The sequence below is a fragment of the Oncorhynchus clarkii genome, chromosome 21 (assembly GCF_045791955.1).
Source record: "Oncorhynchus clarkii lewisi isolate Uvic-CL-2024 chromosome 21, UVic_Ocla_1.0, whole genome shotgun sequence".
NCBI classification, from domain to species: Eukaryota; Metazoa; Chordata; class Actinopteri; order Salmoniformes; family Salmonidae; genus Oncorhynchus; species Oncorhynchus clarkii.
Window position 1 is genome coordinate 29,833,095 of NC_092167.1, and position 18,863 is coordinate 29,851,957.

At 42.5% G+C, this 18,863-nt stretch overlaps 1 protein-coding gene across 2 annotated transcripts in view; it reads right to left on the reverse strand.

Annotated features, from left to right (window-relative positions):
* Positions 1-18,863, reverse strand: part of LOC139378865 (astrocytic phosphoprotein PEA-15-like) — a 63,057-nt gene that overhangs the window by 8,954 nt on the left and 35,240 nt on the right. For both annotated transcript variants that reach the window (XR_011628339.1, XM_071121433.1), the window contains exons 2-3: positions 1,250-1,424; positions 112-267 (exon numbers count right to left, since the gene is read on the reverse strand). Coding sequence is in view for 1 of the 2 variants with exons in the window: in XM_071121433.1 (XP_070977534.1) it covers positions 112-267; positions 1,250-1,421 (328 nt within the window). In the remaining variant the exon portion in view is untranslated. The remainder of the gene's footprint in view (positions 1-111; positions 268-1,249; positions 1,425-18,863) is intronic.

Sequence of the window (18,863 nt, forward strand, 5' to 3'; positions counted from 1 at the left end):
AAAAAGGGTCTCAGTAAAAGTTGAATGTTTTTTGGCAGAGGGAATGCGTGTGTGCTTGGTGTCACACACACGCACACGCACACACACACACACACACACACACACACACACCTTTGTATTTCTTGGCAGAGGGGATGCGTGTGAGCTTGGTGTCGATCTCGTCGTCCTCAGAGATCTTGAGTACGGTGGTGCGATACTCAATGACCCGGGTCAGCAGGTCTGGTCGTCGTGAGATCTCAAAGATGTGCTCGATGTACGACAGGTTGTCTATAAGAAGGGCAACATCAGGTGATATTTTTGAGGTGCAAAACAGCAAAGACCTGTGCAAGAATACTAATTGTAATATGAAAGGGATTCAATTTGAAGCGTTATAAGATCTTTGCTCGTTTGCGCCATGAAACAACCCTCCATAGCCCCCCTCTGTTCCGTCCCCTTCCTCTCTCTCTCTGCGTCTCTCACACTGTGCCAGTTTGTCATTCTTCTCCTGGTCACTCTCCACTCCTAGAGCCCTATGAAAATCGGTGTTTTAGAGAACGTTGACGGAGTCCCATTGAAACGGAATTTAACCATGTTCCAAAATGTATTGACCTTAAGTAGGAAATCAACTACATGTATTGAACTTGTTTGAAAATGTATGAATTCACCCAAGTAAATCACAAGACATGAACAAAATGCATCAGTGGTTCGTACTTTCCTGCAACTTCCTGAAAGGGCACAGGAACTCCGAAGTCTGTGTGCATGTGTGCGGTGCACGCATATACTTTGTGTAGCCGCTAGCGATGATGATGCTAATGATAACATCTTCTGGTAGAGATGAAAAGGTTTCCCAAAAAACCTTCTCAATTAAACTACAATATAGCCTTATGCCTATCTGGCAGAATGATATCAGGATTATTTGCATCAATCCTGTGGCCATTTGTTTAGCAAACTCTGCAATCAGGTGAACACTACAGAAGCTTTACTAACAAAACAACGGTCTCTGGCTGGTGTACACATGAATTAAAGGGTAACTACACCCCAAAATCTAAATTCCTTCGATTTTTTTCCCCAGACCTCAAAAGTGGTCTCTTGATGTGGTTTAAGCATTGTTGTGGAGTTTGGGGGAAAAACTAAACAGAATCAGGCAAAAAAATACAACAGATTTTATAGGGCCCTACACTCCCCTCCATCTCTCCCTCCCTTCCTCCTCCTCCTCCCTTCCTTTCCCAAATGTTGATCTGGGAAACCTGGAAAATTCTCCCTCTCTCACCCTGTGCCAGCTTTTCGTTTTTCTCCAGGTAGTTGAACCACTCCTTGGAGGAGGTGATTGTGTTGCTCTGGTCCTCTGTGATGTCCTCCTTGCAGGCTGACTTGAGTTGGTCCAAGTCCTCGTTGGTGATGTTCTCAGACAGGTCACTGAGCAAAGAACTGTACTCCGACATGGTCTGAGGGAGGGAGGAGAAGGGAGGGCAGGAAGGGAAAGAGAGAAGAGAGAGAGCTGTTAGCTAATTTTGAAACAGTGAACCTTAAACACATACTTTGCATCAAAGTATGAGCGTGTGGCTACATTTCTTTAGTGTGTAAATCTTATTTTCTCTAGACATTACCCCTAACCACTGTCCTACAGCCAGTTGTATTTCCAACTCCCTAATGGTTAAGGTTTGGGTTGTGTAATCTGATCCTACATCTGTGGTTCGGGGAAACACCGCTCTAGAGAGGGAGCGAGAGAGAAAACGAGAGAAAGAGAGTGAGATAGATATATAGAGAGAGAGGGGGAAAGAGAGAGCGAGATAGATATGTAGATAGAGAGAGAGAGAAATAGAAATATGAGAGAGAATGGGAGATAGAGAATAGAAGAGTAAGATAAATGGGGAGCACAGAAGCAGTCCTTCTATTCTATTGGATCTCTCCGGTAAAGTCAGGCAACTCTGTAGATGGGAGGCTGGAACGTGGCTATACTTAATACTAAGCCACACAAACATCAATACACATCAATACACATCAATACACTGTATGCGTCCGTGACTGTTAATATGACAATATTTAGCTGTTGAGTGACACTGTGGTGCCGATGTGACAATGCACCTGATGAGATTAGCCTCTTTATGAAAGAGTGTATTTGATGTGGGTGATCGAGTTTTGAGTAGCAGTGTGACAGTAACTGAGTGTTTTTCAAGTGTTTCCTGTGTGTGTGTGTGTGTGTGTGAGTGTGTGTGTGTACTGTATGTGTGTGTGTGTGCTCTTGTACAATGGCATCTACCTACAATAAAACTGCACACTGCACACTGCACACACATACAGCTGTCTTGCCTTGAAAAGGAGAATAATAATTATTGGTGGATCTCTCCGAACGCGACTTGTGTGTGTGTGTGTGTGTGTGTGTGTGTGTGTATGTGTATCAGAGGAGGCTGGTGAGCGGAGCTATAGGAGGACGGGCCCATTGTAATGGCTGGACTGGAATAAATGGAACGGTATCAAACACATCAAACACATGGAAACCAGAGGTTTGACTCCGTTCCATCAATTCCATTCCAGCCATTACAATGAGCCCTTCCTCATACAGCTCCTCCCACCAGCTCCACTGATGTGTATGTATGATTAACAAGGCTCAGGCATGACCTAAATACTAGAAGTGCCATACTCTCTTCTACCAGGAGAGGGCAGTGATCCATATACAGACCCAATGGTGCGTGTGTGTGCGCGCATCAGCGTCCTGACAGACACTGTTATGCGGTCAGTTTGTGTCATTTTCCCTTAAATGATGAAGGTTATGATAGGGTGTGGGTGAAATGAACCTAGATCTGTGACTAAGGGAGAGCAATATAACAACAGTGTGTTTTACTGGCCCTGACGCCACCACCCGCACCCCATCCCTCCAGCCACACATAGTCATTACCTTAAATGTCACATTCATCTCCCCTCAATTCAAAGCAGTTTTTAGTCAATAAAGAGAGAGTGTTGCGTGGGAGAATACACTCCTAGCCCCGGGTGAATGGAAAATGGAATGCAGTGCAGGTGTGTGTGTTTGTTCAGATGAGTGTGAGTGCGTGCGTCAATCTGTCTGTCTGTCTGTCTGTCTGTCTGTCTGTCTGCCCTCTCTGCCTTTCCCTGTAACCCTAAAGGGTCTCTCTATTGCAACACAATAAACCAGCCCTGCTTTTGTGTGTGTGGAGAAATACAACACGAGACAGATTATCTATCCTATTACTTTCTAGTCTATTTCTCTCCCCCTTATCGCTCTCTTTTTCTCCCCATCTCACTCGCTGTCTCTACTCTCCATCTCTCTTTCTCTCCATGCCTCCTACCTCCCTCTCCCTCTTTCTTAACCCCCCCCCCCCCCTCGTTCTCTAGGACGAGGCTGACACTGCTTCCACACATAGTAGGGCCACTGTCTCCCTCACATTCTCATGAACACAAACATGCTTTTGTCTGCTGCTCTCTGTCTCTCTCCCTCCACCCATCCCTCCCTCCCTCTATCCCAGTGTGTGGAGGGTGAAGGTGGGAGAGAACGTCTGCTGGTATCTTCTGTCTCTCTACCTCCCTCTCTCTCTCTCACTCCCTCCACCCCTCTATCCCAGTGTAAGGAGGGTGGAGAGGGGGGACAAGAACGCCAGCCTAGCCCAGGCAGCCCCTCTCCCCCGTGAGTAAACTCCTAAATCTACCCCCTGGCAGCCATCTGGCCTAGCCCCAAGCAAAACGGGTTCCAACAGTATTCAAAGTAATTTCAAATACTTTATATGTGCTTCATTGAGCTTAACTGGCTTCATGGACCAAGAGAATAGTCTCACATCTGTAATCCCCACCCATCTGACACTAGGCAGGCAAGAGCAAAGTTATTGGAGTTTTGGAATAGATTCTAAATAGTATTTGAACCCAGTTCTGGCTGCTCTAGAGCCGAGCACACCATATAGACTGTTCATTTGACTAGAGAGCAATGCCACTGTGCTATTATCCACCTCGCCAACAAGACCTACTGTTCTCACACATACAGTTGAAGTCGGAAGTTTACATACAAATTAGCCAAATACATTTAAACTCAGTTTTTCACAATTCCTGACATTTAATCCGAGTAAAAATTCCCTGTTTTAGGTCAGTTAGGATCACCACTTTATTTTACGAATATGAAATGTCAGAATAATAGTAGAGAGAATGATTTATTTCAGCTTTTATTTCTTTCATCACATTCTCAGTGGGTCAGATGTTTACATACACTCAATTAGTATTTGATAGCATGGCCTTTAAATTGTTTAACTTTGGTCAAACGTTTCGGGTAGCCTTCCACCAGCTCCCCACAATAAGTTGGGTGAATTTTGGCCCATTCCTCCTGACAGAGCTGGTGTAACTGTCAGGTTTGTAGGCCTCCTTGCTCGCACACGCTTTTTCAGTTCTGCCCACAAATTTTCTATAGGATTGAGGTCAGGGCTTTGTGACGGCCACTCCAATACCTTGACTTTGTTGTCCTTAAGCCATTTTGCCACACCTTTGGAAGTATGCTTGGGGTCATTGTCCATTTGGAAGACCCATTTGCGACCAAGCTTTAACTTCCTGACTGATGTCTTGAGATGTTGCTTCAATATATCCACATCATTTTCCTGCCTCATGATGGCATCTATTTTGTGAAGTGCACCAGTTCCTCCTGCAGCAAAGCACCCCCACAACATGATGCTGCCACCCCCGTGCTTCACGGTTGGGATGGTGTTCTTCGGCTTGCAAGCCTCCCCCTTTTTCCTCCAAACATAACAATGGTCATTATGGCCGAACAGTTCAATTTTTGTTTCATCAGACCAGAGGACATTTCTCCAAAAAGTACGATCTTTGTCCCTATGTGCAGTTGCAAACCGTAGTCTGGCTTTTTTATGGCGGTTTTGGAGCAGTGGCTTCTTCCTTGCGGAGCGGCCTTTCAGGTTATGTCGATATAGGACTCGTTTTACTGTGGATATAGATACGTTTGTACTGGTTTCCTCCAGCATCTTCACAAGGTCCTTTGCTGTTGTTCTGGGATTGATTTGCACATTTCGCACCAAAGTGTGGTTAATCTCTAGGAGACAGAACACGTCTCCTTCCTGAGCGGTATGACGGCTGCGTGATCTCATGGTGTTTATACTTGCGTACTATTGTTTGTGCGTGGTACCTTCAGGCGTTTGGAAATTGCTCCCAAGGATGAACCAGACGTGTGGAGGTCTAGAATTTCTTTCTGAGGTCTTGGCTGATTTCTTTTGATTTTCCCATCATGTCAAGCAAAGAGGCACTGAGTTTGAAGGTAGGCCTTGAAATACATCCACAGGTACACCTCCAATTGACTCAAATGATTAGCCTATCAGAAGCTTCTAAAGCCATGACATCATTTTCTGGAATTTTCCAAGCTGTTTAAAGGCACAATCAACTTAGTGTATGTAAACTTCTGATCCACTGGAATTGTGATACAGTGAATTATAAGTGAAATAATCTGTCTGTAAACAGTTGTTGGAAAAATTACTTGTGTCATGCACAAAGTAGATGTCCTAACCGACTTGCCAAAACTATAGTTTGTTAACAAGAAATGTGTGGAGTTGTTGAAAACTATTTTTAATGACTACAACCTAAGTGTATGTAAACTTCCGACTTCAACTGTACATGTGTGCAAACACACAGGCAGGCACGCAGACACACGCTGTCAAGCACACACACACACACACAATTGTCATCGAGCTGAAGGATACAGCGGCCAAACTATGAGGGTAAAAACATGCCTCACACACCTGTTGAGCCATATTTCTCACTGTGAGCCATGCAAGAGGGGGTAAAGTGAGAGCGATTGAGTATTCTCCACTCTCTCTCTCCCTCTCACGGTCCCCCGTTCTCTTTCTCTCTGACTCCCCTCCCCCTCACTTTCCCTTTCTCTCTCTCTCTCTCTAGCACCATCACTCTATTCCAATAGCTACTCGACCTTTGGATGCCTATTCTCTATTGCTGGGTGAGTGAGGGGTGTGCTCGTCAAATAGAACTAAGGGACCTGTATGGTTCATTTGTGTGTGTGAATTTGTGTGTGTGTGTCTGAGTGGGGGGCCCGTCACTGTCTGGCTAAACAGGCGGCACCATACACACCGACACAGACACTACACTGTTATAAGAATAATCACCAACCTCCCCTTTATTGCCCACACACACATGCACACACACACACCACTACTACTACCACCACTACCCAAACTCCATTCACTCTTCACACTGCTGAAGTTGCCATGGAGACCAGGCCCTGCTTTGTCTTTCAGCCCGGAGACTGTTTCCTAGCGACCAGGGAAAGTTCTACCCCAGAAGCTCCTGGTGCGAGAGAAGGAAAAAGAGAGAGCGCGAGAAAGGGCTAGCTGGATAGAGAGACAGAGAAAGAGTAGAGTGTTGAGCTTTTGAATGTGACAACATGGTGCCAATGGTGACAATGTCTGACTAATGTCAACACAGACTAACACACAGGCTCACTGTTTGACAGCTCCATGACGAATATATTGTTTTACTTAAACCGCACCTGTCAGGACCCGGTTACGAACCCGGGTCTCCGGTGTGAGAAACAGTCACTTAGCAAACTGAGCCCATAATAGTCGGCAGAACCCAGAAGATGAGGCAGACACAGCAGTACTTGAGACGCTGTTTTAATAAAGTAAAAGGAAAGTTCAGGCAAAAATAAAAATCCACAACGTCAAAAGTCATTCCAAGAGAACAAAGGTGATCCTCCAAGTCAAAAAGGTAAATCCACAAGGTGGTAGGTACAGCAGAAAAAAGCCTCAAAAGATACTCAAAAATAAATAAACGAGAACAAAAACAGAGTACCACAAGAGAGTCCAACTGGAGCAACACATGTTCACAGCATCACTGGGGCTGGGTGCTAACATTCAAACACAGAGCAAAGAACTGAGGAAAACTAAGGGTTTAAATACAATCAAGGGAAACGAGGCACAGGTGCAAATAATAACTGGGAACAAGGGAAAACAAAAGGGTCAAAAAGCACAATGGGGGCATCTAGTGACCAAAACAACCCTGGCCAAATCCTGACACCACCATTAAACTATCTCTGCTTTAACCATGGTGTGTGTGTGTGTGTGTGTGTGTGTGTGTGTGTGTGTGTGTGTGTGTGTGTGTGTGTGTGTGTGTGTGTGTGTGTGTGTGTGTGTGTGTGTGTGTGTGTGTGGTGGGGGGCTTTTGAACCATGTGCTTCACCAGGCTAAAATGCAATCTTTACATGTAACCATGACAACCACGTTACAGTGAGCTGTAAAAATCACAAAAATGACAGGGATTTAGGAAGGGAATAAAATACCCCCATTTCTCTCTCGCTCTCTCTACCGCTATCTCTCCCTCTCAATCGACCTGTGTTATCTCCTTTTGTCTAATCTGCCTCTCTCTCTCACGCTCTCTTTACCCCCGCTTCCTCTGTTATGTGTTGCTCTCTGTCTGCCTCTCTCTCCCCCTTACACTATTTCGCCCCTATTTTGTTTCACAGGGCATGATGACATGGCTCCCTCCCTCCCTCCTCCCCTCTCACTTTCAGTATCTCTATGCCTGCTTTGTTGTCTCTCTATCAGTCGTTCTCTTGAATCTCTCACTCACTACTAAACCTCACTTCTCCGGTAACTTTTTGAAACTCAATCCCTCCATGCCAGCCCCACTTTTCCTCTCGACTACAGTGTTACAGTCACCTCGTAAAAATGATTGGCACCCTTGATAAAGATGAGTAAAAAATACTGTCTCAAATAGATAATATAAATTCTGAGCTACAGTGCCTTGCGAAAGTATTCGGCCCCCTTGAACTTTACGACCTTTTGCCATATTTCAGGCTTCAAACATAAAGATATAAAACTGTATTTTTTTGTGAAGAATCAACAACAAGTGGGACACAATCATGAAGTGGAACGACATTTATTGGATATTTCAAACTTTTTTAACAAAGCAAAAACTGAAAAATTGGGCGTGCAAAATTATTCAGCCCCCTTAAGTTAATACTTTGTAGCGCCACCTTTTGCTGCGATTACAGCTGTAAGTCGCTTGGGGTATGTCTCTATCAGTTTTGCACATTGAGAGACTGACATTTTTTCCCATTCCTCCTTGCAAAACAGCTTGATTGTTGTCAAATCACAATTTCTTTGTGGATTTTGATGTGTGCTTGGGGTCATTGTCCTGCTGGAAGATCCACTTGAGGCCAAGTTTCAGCCTCCAAGCAGAGGCAACCAGGTTTTCGGCTGAAACGTCCTGGTAATGGGTAAAGTTCATGATGCCATTGACCTTAACAAGTGCCCCAAGACCGATGCAAGCAAAACAGCCCCATAACATCAATGATTCATCACCATATGTTATAGTAGTTATGAGGTCCTTTTCTACATTGTTACATGCATTGTTCTTTAAATGCCAAAACCCACCGCTGGTTTGCGTGGCCATAGAGCCCTATTTTTTGTCTCATCTGACCGTTGCACCGGTTTCAATCCAAGTGCCAATGCCAGTTCGCAAACTCCAGGTGTTTACATTTGTTGTTGTGCTTAACAGGCTTTTTTCCCCTAGCAACTCTTCCAAAGAGCCTATTGGCATGGGGGTGGCGTCTAATTGTAGTTTTGGAATCTTGGTGACCCCAAGATGCCACCAAGTTCTGTTATTCTCCAACTGTGGCCCTTGAATTTTTACTTGCCTCCCGAACCATCTTCCTCAGTATATGTGGGACAAGATACACATGCGTCCTTTACCAGGCAAGTTTTCCACACTTCCAGTGGTTTTAAACATCTTAATTACTGCCCTAATTGCGGTATCTTTTTTTTGTTCACGTTTAAAAAAATATGTTTTTACCCATTGCCTGATTTATGAAAATCCACAACCATTTGTCTCTTTTCGTTTCCTTGCCTTTCACAATGGTGATGGATGACAAATGGATTTTTACATGCGTATTACCTCATTTTATATCCCAGTGAAACAGGAAGCCATGGAAGGCAACAATACAGTTCCTTAAAGCGGCAATCAGCAATAGAAACATTAATTAAGCATCCTTCCCGCCACGTTTCAGTAAAAAGCTGAGGGATGGGGCTGGAAAAATGTAACCACTCTCAAATTAATTTTACAGAGCTATGGGTGCAAGGACTGACCATCCAGGATATTACAATTATAGGTTTAACCATGTCAGGCTATGTATATATATATATTTTTTATACACTTACTTTGTTTACAAACATTTTAGTAAAACAAGCTTATACAGTGCATTTGGAAAGTATTCAGACCACTTGACTTTTTCCACATTTTGTTACGTTACAGCCTTATTCTAAAATGGATGAAATCCCTTTTCCCCCGTCAAAAATCTACACACAATATCCCAGAATGACAAAGCAAAAACAGTTTTGACATTTTGGCACATTTATTAAATCTGAAAAACAGAAATACTTTTTGGGGATTTTCTCCAATTCTTCTCTGTAGATCCTCTGCCAGGTTAGATTGGGATCGTCGCTGCACCGCTTTATTATAGGTCTCTCCTGAGATGTTCAAGTCCGGGCTCTGGCTGGGCCCCTCAAGGACATTCAGAGACCTGTTCCGAAGCCACTCCTGCGTTGTCTAGGATGTGTGCTTAGGGTCGTTGTCCTGTTGGAAGGTGAAGCACTCTGGAGAAGGTTTTCATCAAGATTCTCTCTGTACTTTGCTCCGTTCAACTTCACTTTGATCCTGACTACTCTCCTATCCCCACAGCATGATGCTAACCACCATCATGCTTCACCGTAGGGATGGTATTGGCCAGATGATGAGCGGTGCCTGGTTTCCTCCAGACGTGATGCTTGGCATTCATGCCAAAGAGTTCAATCTTAGTTTCATCAGACCAGAAAATCTTGTGGTCTGAGAATCCTTTAGCTGCCTTTTGGCAAACTCCAAGCGAGCTGCCAAGCGGACTACAGGTGCCTTTTACTGAGGAGTGGCTTCCGTCTGGCCAATCTACCATGAAGACCTGATTGGTGGAGTCCTGCAGAGATGGTTGTCTTCTGGAAGGTTCTACCACCTCCACAGAGGAACACTTGAGCTCTGTCAGAGTGATCATCAGGTTCTTGGTCGCCTCCCTGACCAAGGCCCTTCTCCCCCGATTGCTCAGTTTGGCCAGGTGGCCAGCTCAAGGAAGAGTCTTGGTGGTTCCAAATGTCTTCCATTTAAGAATGATGGAGGCCACTGTATTCTTGGGGACCTTCAATGCTGCAGAAATGTTTTGGTACCCTTCCCCAGATCTGTGCCTCGACACAATCTTGTTTGGGAGCTCTACGGACAATTCCTTCAACCTCATGGCTTGGTTTTTGCTCTGACATGCACTGTCAACTGTCGGACCTTATATAGACAGGTGTGTGCCTTTCCAAATCATGTCCAATCAATTTAATTTACCACAGGTGGACTCCAATCAAGTTGTAGAAACAGCTCAAGGATGATCAATGGAAAGAGGATGCACCTGAGCTCAATTTCGAGTCTCATAGCAAAGGTCTGAATACTAAAAACCTGTTTTAGTTTTGCCATTATTCGGGTATTGTGTGTAGATTTATGAGGAAAAACATGTATTTAATCAATTTTAGAATACGGTTCTAATGTAACAAAATGTGGAAAAAGTCCATGGCTGAATACTTTCCGAATGCGCTGTATTTTGGGTTCTGATGGGGTACGACAGTTGAACTAAACTCATGAGGAATTTACAAGTTATATTCTTCAAGAATCATTGGGTACATATCATCAATTTGTACGTCCAAAAATCAATGTAGCAACTGCTGATTGCCCCTTTAAGCTGAGATGAAAAAGTTAACCGTTAATACAGATTGGATTTTGTTTGATTTTATCGATAAGAATCTTTAGAGGTGCCCATCATTTTGACACCTATCTTTTTAAGATACAAAATGATGACTTGTTAAACAAAATCTCTTTCTCTGGCCAATTATATTTGTATAAAATGATATCATTTTCCATATTTTCTGAGCATACAATATAGCTCAGTATTTGTATGATTTATTTTATACAGTCATGTTCGCTGATCTTTATCAAGGGTGTCAATCATTTTGGAGGTGACCGTAAACTGTCCCGTCTTGTGACGCTACCCAAAACAAACATAAACAAACACCCACCCCAAAACAACGACAGGACACAGGAAACGACAGGGGACATCAAGCCTCTCTGCACGGTGTCACAGCACATCTCTGTTCTGTGTTGATGCACCCTGGTGATCCCTGCTGGGCTAACGTCTAAACACAGACCTACTCCGTCCAAACTACTATGCACCGGACTTGTGGTCAGCTTAAATGAAAATAAGACTATTATTTGGTTATACTACTGTATATTTGGTGTTGGTTTCTGTCAAATCTGATGAATGATTCTTGATTCATGAGTAATTCCTAACTTAGGCTCGGTGTCTAATTCAAATTCATCAGCGGTTTGAGTTGACTTGGGAATCAATTGGGCCATTGCATCCAACTTGGAGTTTAAAAAATAACAATACATTATGTCTGAAACTAACAGCGATGCACTATTTCACTGGCTAAGTCTGTCCTCTGTTCTACAACAATACGGTGTAGCTCTTTCATGCAGTCAAATGACCTAGTGGCCTCATGGGTGGAATGTTATTAATATTATTCATCATTTCATCATTAATAAACATTATTTATTTGTTTACGGTGTTTTTTTATGTCAAACAGTTTTGTTATACTAGTAGTGTTATACCCAAGAAGATTTGAGGCTGTAATCCCTGCCAAAGGTGCTTCAACAAAGTACTCAATAAAGGGTCTGAATACTTATGTAAATGTGATATCAGTTAGTGTGTAGATTGATGAGGTGGGAAAAAACAAGTTAATCCATTTTAGAATAAGCATGTAACGTAACAAATTGTGGAAAATATCATGTGGTCTGAATACTTTCCGAAAGCACTGTACAGTCATGTAACACTGGTCATTTTAATAATGTTTACATACCTTTTAACTCACTTTATATGTATATAATGTATTCTAGTCATGGCCTATCCTATTTAACTATTGCTGTACATATACCATTCTATCCTATGTATTACACTAAATACAGTACTAGTCAAAAGTTTGGACACCTACTCATTCCAGGGTTTTTCTTTATTTTTACTATTTTCTACATTGTAGAATAATAGTGAAGACATCAAAACTATGAAATAACACATATGGAATCATGTAGTAACCAAAAAAGTGTTAAGAAAATCTAAATATAATTTATATTTGAGATTCTTCAAAGTAGCCACCCTTTGCCTTGAGGACAGCTTTGCACACTATTGGCATTCTCTCAGCTTCACCTGGAAAGCTTCTGATGAAGGTGATGCTAAGCTACAGCACTGTTTCGCTAGCACAGACTGAAATGTTCAGGGATTCATTGGATAACATTGAGGAGTTTACCACATCAGTCACCGGCTTAATTAATAAGTGCATCAATGATGTTGTCCCCACAGTGACCGTACGTACATATCCCAACCAGAAGGCATGGATTGCAACAGTTAAAGGGTCGTGTCATACTGCAGCACACCTTGCGTGCTGCCGCAGCATTCTGTGGCACGTCATTTAATTGTCAGCCATTTTTTCTGTTACTTCAAGTTATTGTTAGTTTGACCACCAGAGGGCATCCTTGAGAAGCATTTGATAGTATTCCGTATTGGCATTACCAGATAATTGAAAACCTTTTTTGTAATAACATAGTATTTGGGAGTCATTTTAAGAAATTTGGCTTAATTAATTTGATTAATATTATGGTGTTTCTATTCAGAGAAAAACGAAACCCTCTGGGTTTCCGTTAGGTTGGAATGGAAAATATGGCGCTGTACAACGTGACGTTGGGAGTAGGCTAGAGGATTGGAGGATTCTAAATTGTTTGCCTTCATTAGACAACTTTTTTCAATATTTCTGTAAATCAGTGATATTTCTTCCCATAGTAATTCGTTATGGATCCATAACTAAATAAACATCTGCATTTTAAATATTTGTATCATTATTTTATGAACAAAATGTGTTTATTTGTTTTATTAGGCTACTGTGCAGTCTACAATACATACTGTAGTAAAACAGGTGGAGGTGGAGTTCCAGAGCTCACAGGTGTGCCTGGCATGGATTGGGACTCCATCTCGTTCCTCGCCCTTTTCAATGCGTCATTCTATACCTGACTCTTCGCCAAAACCGCCTGGCTCTGGACCAATGCATCAGCTGTCGACCGTATCTTTGCCCTCAGAGAATATTTCTCTTCCTGATGGTTTGCCTTCAATGACTCGATCTCGGTCTTCAAAGTTTGAATCTCACCCATGAGCACCATCATCAGATGAGCAGAATGGTACTGCCCTGAGCCCTCTTCGATTACAGTGGCCTACGATAAAAACGGTAGATCAATTAAGAATTAAAAGTGACTCCAACACACAAATGCGGTGTATACATTTTAAGAATTTAGCTTAACTAACCGCTTTCTTGGCAACCATCCGTTTTTTTTGTTCGGTGTGGCCCGTTGTCCAGCCCTTTGTCCACTGAACTCCACGTATGGTTTTCAAGTCCTCTGGTGGTTACAGTCCTAACCCTGGAATGGGTAGCACCATAAAAAGAAGCTGGCTTGATGAAAACGATGTCCATTTCGTCTCTTTGGTCGCAATGTCATTTCTTTTAGAATAACAGCATTGTTTTTGAATGGTAACTGGTTTAAGGGTTTTGGGCGGGGTGAGGAAAGGAGGAAACATCACTCTAATTACAGTCAGAAGACAGTTGAAGAAACTTGCGTGGACTTATGGAAAGGCAAGGTAAGAAATGTTTTATATATATATATCTCTTTTTTTTTTTAAATGATCAGAACATTAACCATGTGTGTTCGCTTGTTTTGTACTGTTCTGTAGTTTCGACCCAATGATTTGTCTGACAAAACAAAGAACTTTGCGTCCTGCAAGCCAGGGCATGGATCAAAGCTGGCGAGACATTCGATAATGTCACCTTCACAGACTAATCAACCGTGGCCGTTGAGCAGTGCTCAAAATTGCTACAGAAAAAAAGGAAGATCAAGTCCCAAGCATCAGCTCAAAATCAATTTCTCGCCAGGGACCAGGCCCATATTTCATTTTTGATGGTAAGTTTGGCTATTTACAAAGCAAAAGGTACATCAAATATTGTAGCCTACACCTCACGGACTGTTATGTGTAATTCACAATAATTCACTCTTGCCTTCTTTTTCAGGTATCATGGGTCGAGATTTCTTTGTAATCAACAAGAGATATGCTGGACCCTATGTCAGAGAGCTGTTTCTGGGTACATATCGGTAGGATTTTAGCAATATTTTGTTAGGTTTAGGCCTATTTACATGTATATTTCTATTATTTGACCTCATTTTGGTTGTTAGGCAAAATTTATTTTTGTCCTCTCCAATTGCAGACAATGACCCAAAGCACACTAACCGCCCGGGTTTACATTGCAAATGAGGGCATAAACTGGGTCAAGACGCCAGCGGAGTTTGTAAACCTTTATGTAGTAAAATAAAGGTTAAATACAAATAAATAAATAAAAGACCTACAACACCTTTGGTAGGCCTACAGCATATCTAAACATGTGTTTTTTCATCTCTACATGTAGATCTCCTGATTTAAACCAGATCGAACTTGTTTGGCATCAACTGAAAACATTCGTCCGTAACTCTGCCAAGCCGACAAGCACAGATGAACTGGTCAAGGCCATCAAGATGTTTTGGCTAGAGAAATGAACGATACAACAAATGCATTGATCATCTCAGCAAGGTTTTACCTGTGGTCGTGGAGCTGGCTGGAAGTGCGACTAAAATGTAGTTTATATAAACATCCGCATTTGAATGTCTTTTTTCTCGTTATTTTATTGTATTAACAAAAGCATAAAGATTTGTCACGACGTCCGCCGAAGTCGGTCCCTCTCCTTGTTCGGGCGGCGTTCGGCGGTCGACGTCACCGGCTTTCTAGCCACCGCCGATCCACTTTTCATTTTCCATTTGTTCTGTCTTTGTCTTACACACCTGGCTTCCCTCAACCAATGACTTGTTTATTATTTAACCCTCTGTTCTCCATGTTGTGTTTGTGAGTGATTGTTTATTGTAATTCGGTCCGTCTTTGTGGGCTCGGGATGTTACTTTGTAAATGTGTCTTTTTGAGTAAGTACTTTACTCAAAAAGACAAATTTACAAATGTACTCTTATCTGCTGTCCTGCGCCTGACTCTCTACACCAGCTACTCACAGGACCATTACAAGATGTTGATGAAGAAATACTGTACTGCTGTTTTGAGTTATAAATGTAACACTTCAGAGTACTTAAGCATCAAACACATTTCAAGTTCAGGGATTTCCCCAACAGTAGCCGGGTTATAAGAAGTATATTGTCCTGCTAATAGGAAACATTTACATGAGGCACTACACCTGACACAATTGTGAAAAACAATTGTTTGAAAACCTGTTTTCAAAACGCCTCCAGTTGTCCAATCACTTCTGTAAATAAAAACACAGCATCTTGTTTACATTTTTTATTGTGTCACACATAATTTGTATCTACCTTTCCAAGGTAGATTGGGATTGGGGTGGGATTTACAAATGTGCACTTTTAATTATCAGTTACATTGTTTTATTTCGAACGTGCAGACTTTTTTTCTTAAAATTATTGTTTTATGTATGATGCTACATTTTTGACCAGTTGCAATTGCAAGTAGACCTAATAAAACAAATCCTACTTCTATTAGGCGCTTAAGCCTCATGGCCTACCTCACTCAGTTAAGTTATTTTATATAGGTCTAGACTCCGAAGAAATAGACTCCAATTAAGCCCTCTTGTTGTTTGTAAAGTCAAATTATAATGAAGATTATTGTTGAAATGAATTGCTCGACTGGTGTAGGTTTTCTCCATCTGTTGGTGTGCAACACTTGCATAACAAGTTAGCTATATTTTCAGCACCAGCCACTGTTCACCTCCTATTGATTGCGCTGCGGTAGACGGCAGTTTTTGTTTTTTTAAATTGAACCTTTATTTAACTAGGCAAGTCAGGGAAGAACAAATTCTTATTTACAATGAAGGCCTACCCTGGCCAAACCCTGATGACGCTGGGCCACTTGAGCGCCGCCCTATGGCACTCCCAATCACAGTCGGATGTGATACAGCCTGAATTCGAACAAGGGACTGTACTAAAAGCCTCTTGCACCGAGATGCAGTATATATATATATTTTTGGAGAACATTAACCGTGTGTAGGTAGATACGTGTGTAGGTAGATACGTGTGTAGGTAGATACGTGTGTAGGTAGATACGTGTGTAGGTAGATACGTGTGTAGGTAGATACGTGTGTAGGTAGATACGTGTGTAGGTAGATACGTGTGTAGGTAGATGTGGAAAGATAGATACAATTGATTTGTTGCAAGTTGGGGAGAAGAGGGTGGGTTCACACCTAGCTCAAGTTGGGGAGGGGCGGTTCACACCTAGCTCGTTTATTAGAACATTCTTTAGTAAAGGTTGAATAGTCTATTGTTCAGCTAATAGCCCATCCTGCTAGCTTGTGAAAAACTAATAATAATACCCCCCCCCCCCTTTCCACGTAAAAGATTCCAATTGATAAAGTGTTTTTAGCCACAATCGTCCCCAACCCCAATTAATACATTTGGGCACAGTCGATAGCGTGCTGGATTTCAGGCTAGAATGTTGAGGGTTCAAAACCTGCTCCCTGCTTGTTTCATTACATTATTATGTCGGTCTCAAAGCATTAGCCTGGATTGTTACTCCCATCTCGTTCTTCTCTCTCTTCCACGTGTCATTCAGCACGCTTGTGGGCGTACTGGCAGGATGTACTGTTTTTTAATCTGTATATATGAATTACAAATCAGCCTTTACTTAAATCATGTTTCTAGTCTATTGAATAGTTACAATGTGTAATGATTGATGTCCCAGGAGCATGAGTGGTAAACACGGTTGAAGTGTATATTTGTAATACATTCATGCATACACAGCATCATTCAAATAATGGAGTTTGATACACCTGGATTGGATATGACTGAAAAAAAACCTTGCTAAATAGCGATTTTCGTAAATTAACTTTATGACAAAAAATATGCACAATCGTTTGTCTCTACATTAACTAACATATTCCTCTCAATTGTAAATGTTTTGCTTGACTCGTTATGATGCTATAATTACTGACATTAGCTTCCCCCGTAATGTTTTGTCAGCCATCATTGCTGAAGAAAGTCACACCACTCGATATGATTGGTCATATAAAAACCTTGGGACACAAATTCATAGTGAGTGCTCTAACTCCCCCTTGTGGTGGTCTGGAGCAATGAAGCTGGGTACATCAAAGTCCCACGGTTTAAGTTCAAAACTTTTAAAGGAGGAACCACTGTACCAGACAAGCTAAATTCCTTCTATACTGGCTTTTAGGCAAGCAAAACTGAAACATGCATGAGAGTACCAGCTGTTCTGGACGACTGTGTGATCTCGCTCTCCATAGCCTATGTGAGTGAGACCATTAAACAGGTTAACATTCACAAGGCCGCGGGGCCAGACGGATTACCAGGACATGTACTCAGAGCAAGCACTGACCAGCTGGCAAGAGTCTTCACTGACATTTTCAACCTCTCCCTGACCCAGTCTGTAATACATACATGTTTCAAGCTGAACACCATAGTCCCTGTGTCCAAGAACGCCAAGGTATTCTGTCTAAATGACTATCTGAAGCCTTGAAATGCTTTGAAAGGCTGGTCATGGCTCACATCAACACCATCATCCCAGACACACTGGAGCAGCTCCAATTCACATACTGCCCCAACAGATCCACAGATGATGCAATATCTATTGCACTCCACACTGCCCTCTGCCACCTGGGCAAGAGAAACACCTATGTGAGAATGCTGTTCATTGACTATAGCTTAGCGTTCAACACCATATAGTTCCCTCCAAGCTCATCACTAAGCTCAGGACCGTGGGACTGAACACCTCCCTCTGCAGCTGGATTCTGGACATCCTGACAGGCCACCCCCAGGTGGTGAGGGTAGGCAACAACACATCTGCCATGCTGACCCTCAACACGGGGGTCCCTCAGGGGTGTGTGCTTAGTACCCGCCTGTACTCCCTGTTAACTAACAACTTCGTGGTCTTGCACAACGCCAACATCATCATTAAGTTTGCTGACGACATGACGTGCTTGGCCTGATCACAGACGACATTGAGAGTCAAATAAAGGTTAAATAAAAATGATTTAAAAAGGTTTGGCATGGGCCCTCAGATCCTCAAAAAGTTCTACAGCTGCACCATTGAGAGAATCTGGCTTCATCACCGCTTAGTATGGCAACTGCTCGGCATCCGACTGCAAGGCCCTACAGAGGGTAGTACGTGCGGCCCAGTACATCTCTGGGGCCGAACTCCCTGTCATTCAGGACTTCTTTAGCAGGCAGTGTCAGAGGGAGGCCCTAAAATTGTCAAAGATTACAGCCACCCAAGTCATAGACTGTTTTCTCTGCTACCGCACGGCAAGCGGTACCGATGCACCAAGTCTGGAACCAACAGGACGCTGAACACCCCTAAGCCATAAGGCTGCTAAATAGTTATTCCGGTAGCTATTGGTTAACTATTTAACTATCTTCATTGACCCTTTTTGCACTAACTATTTTGACTCATCTCATACTCAATGCTGTTGATTATCTATCTTGTTGCCTAGTCACGTTATACTTACATATATACCTCAATTACTTCGTACCCTTGCACATCGACTCGGTACTAGTACCCCGAGTATATAGCTAAATTACTGTTACTCATTGTGTATTTATTCCCTGTGTTATTATTTTTATATAATTTCTCCATATTGTTGGGAAGGGCGCGTAAGTAAGCATTTCACTGTAAGTCTACACCTGTTGTTTACGAAGCATGTGACAAATACAATTTGATTTGA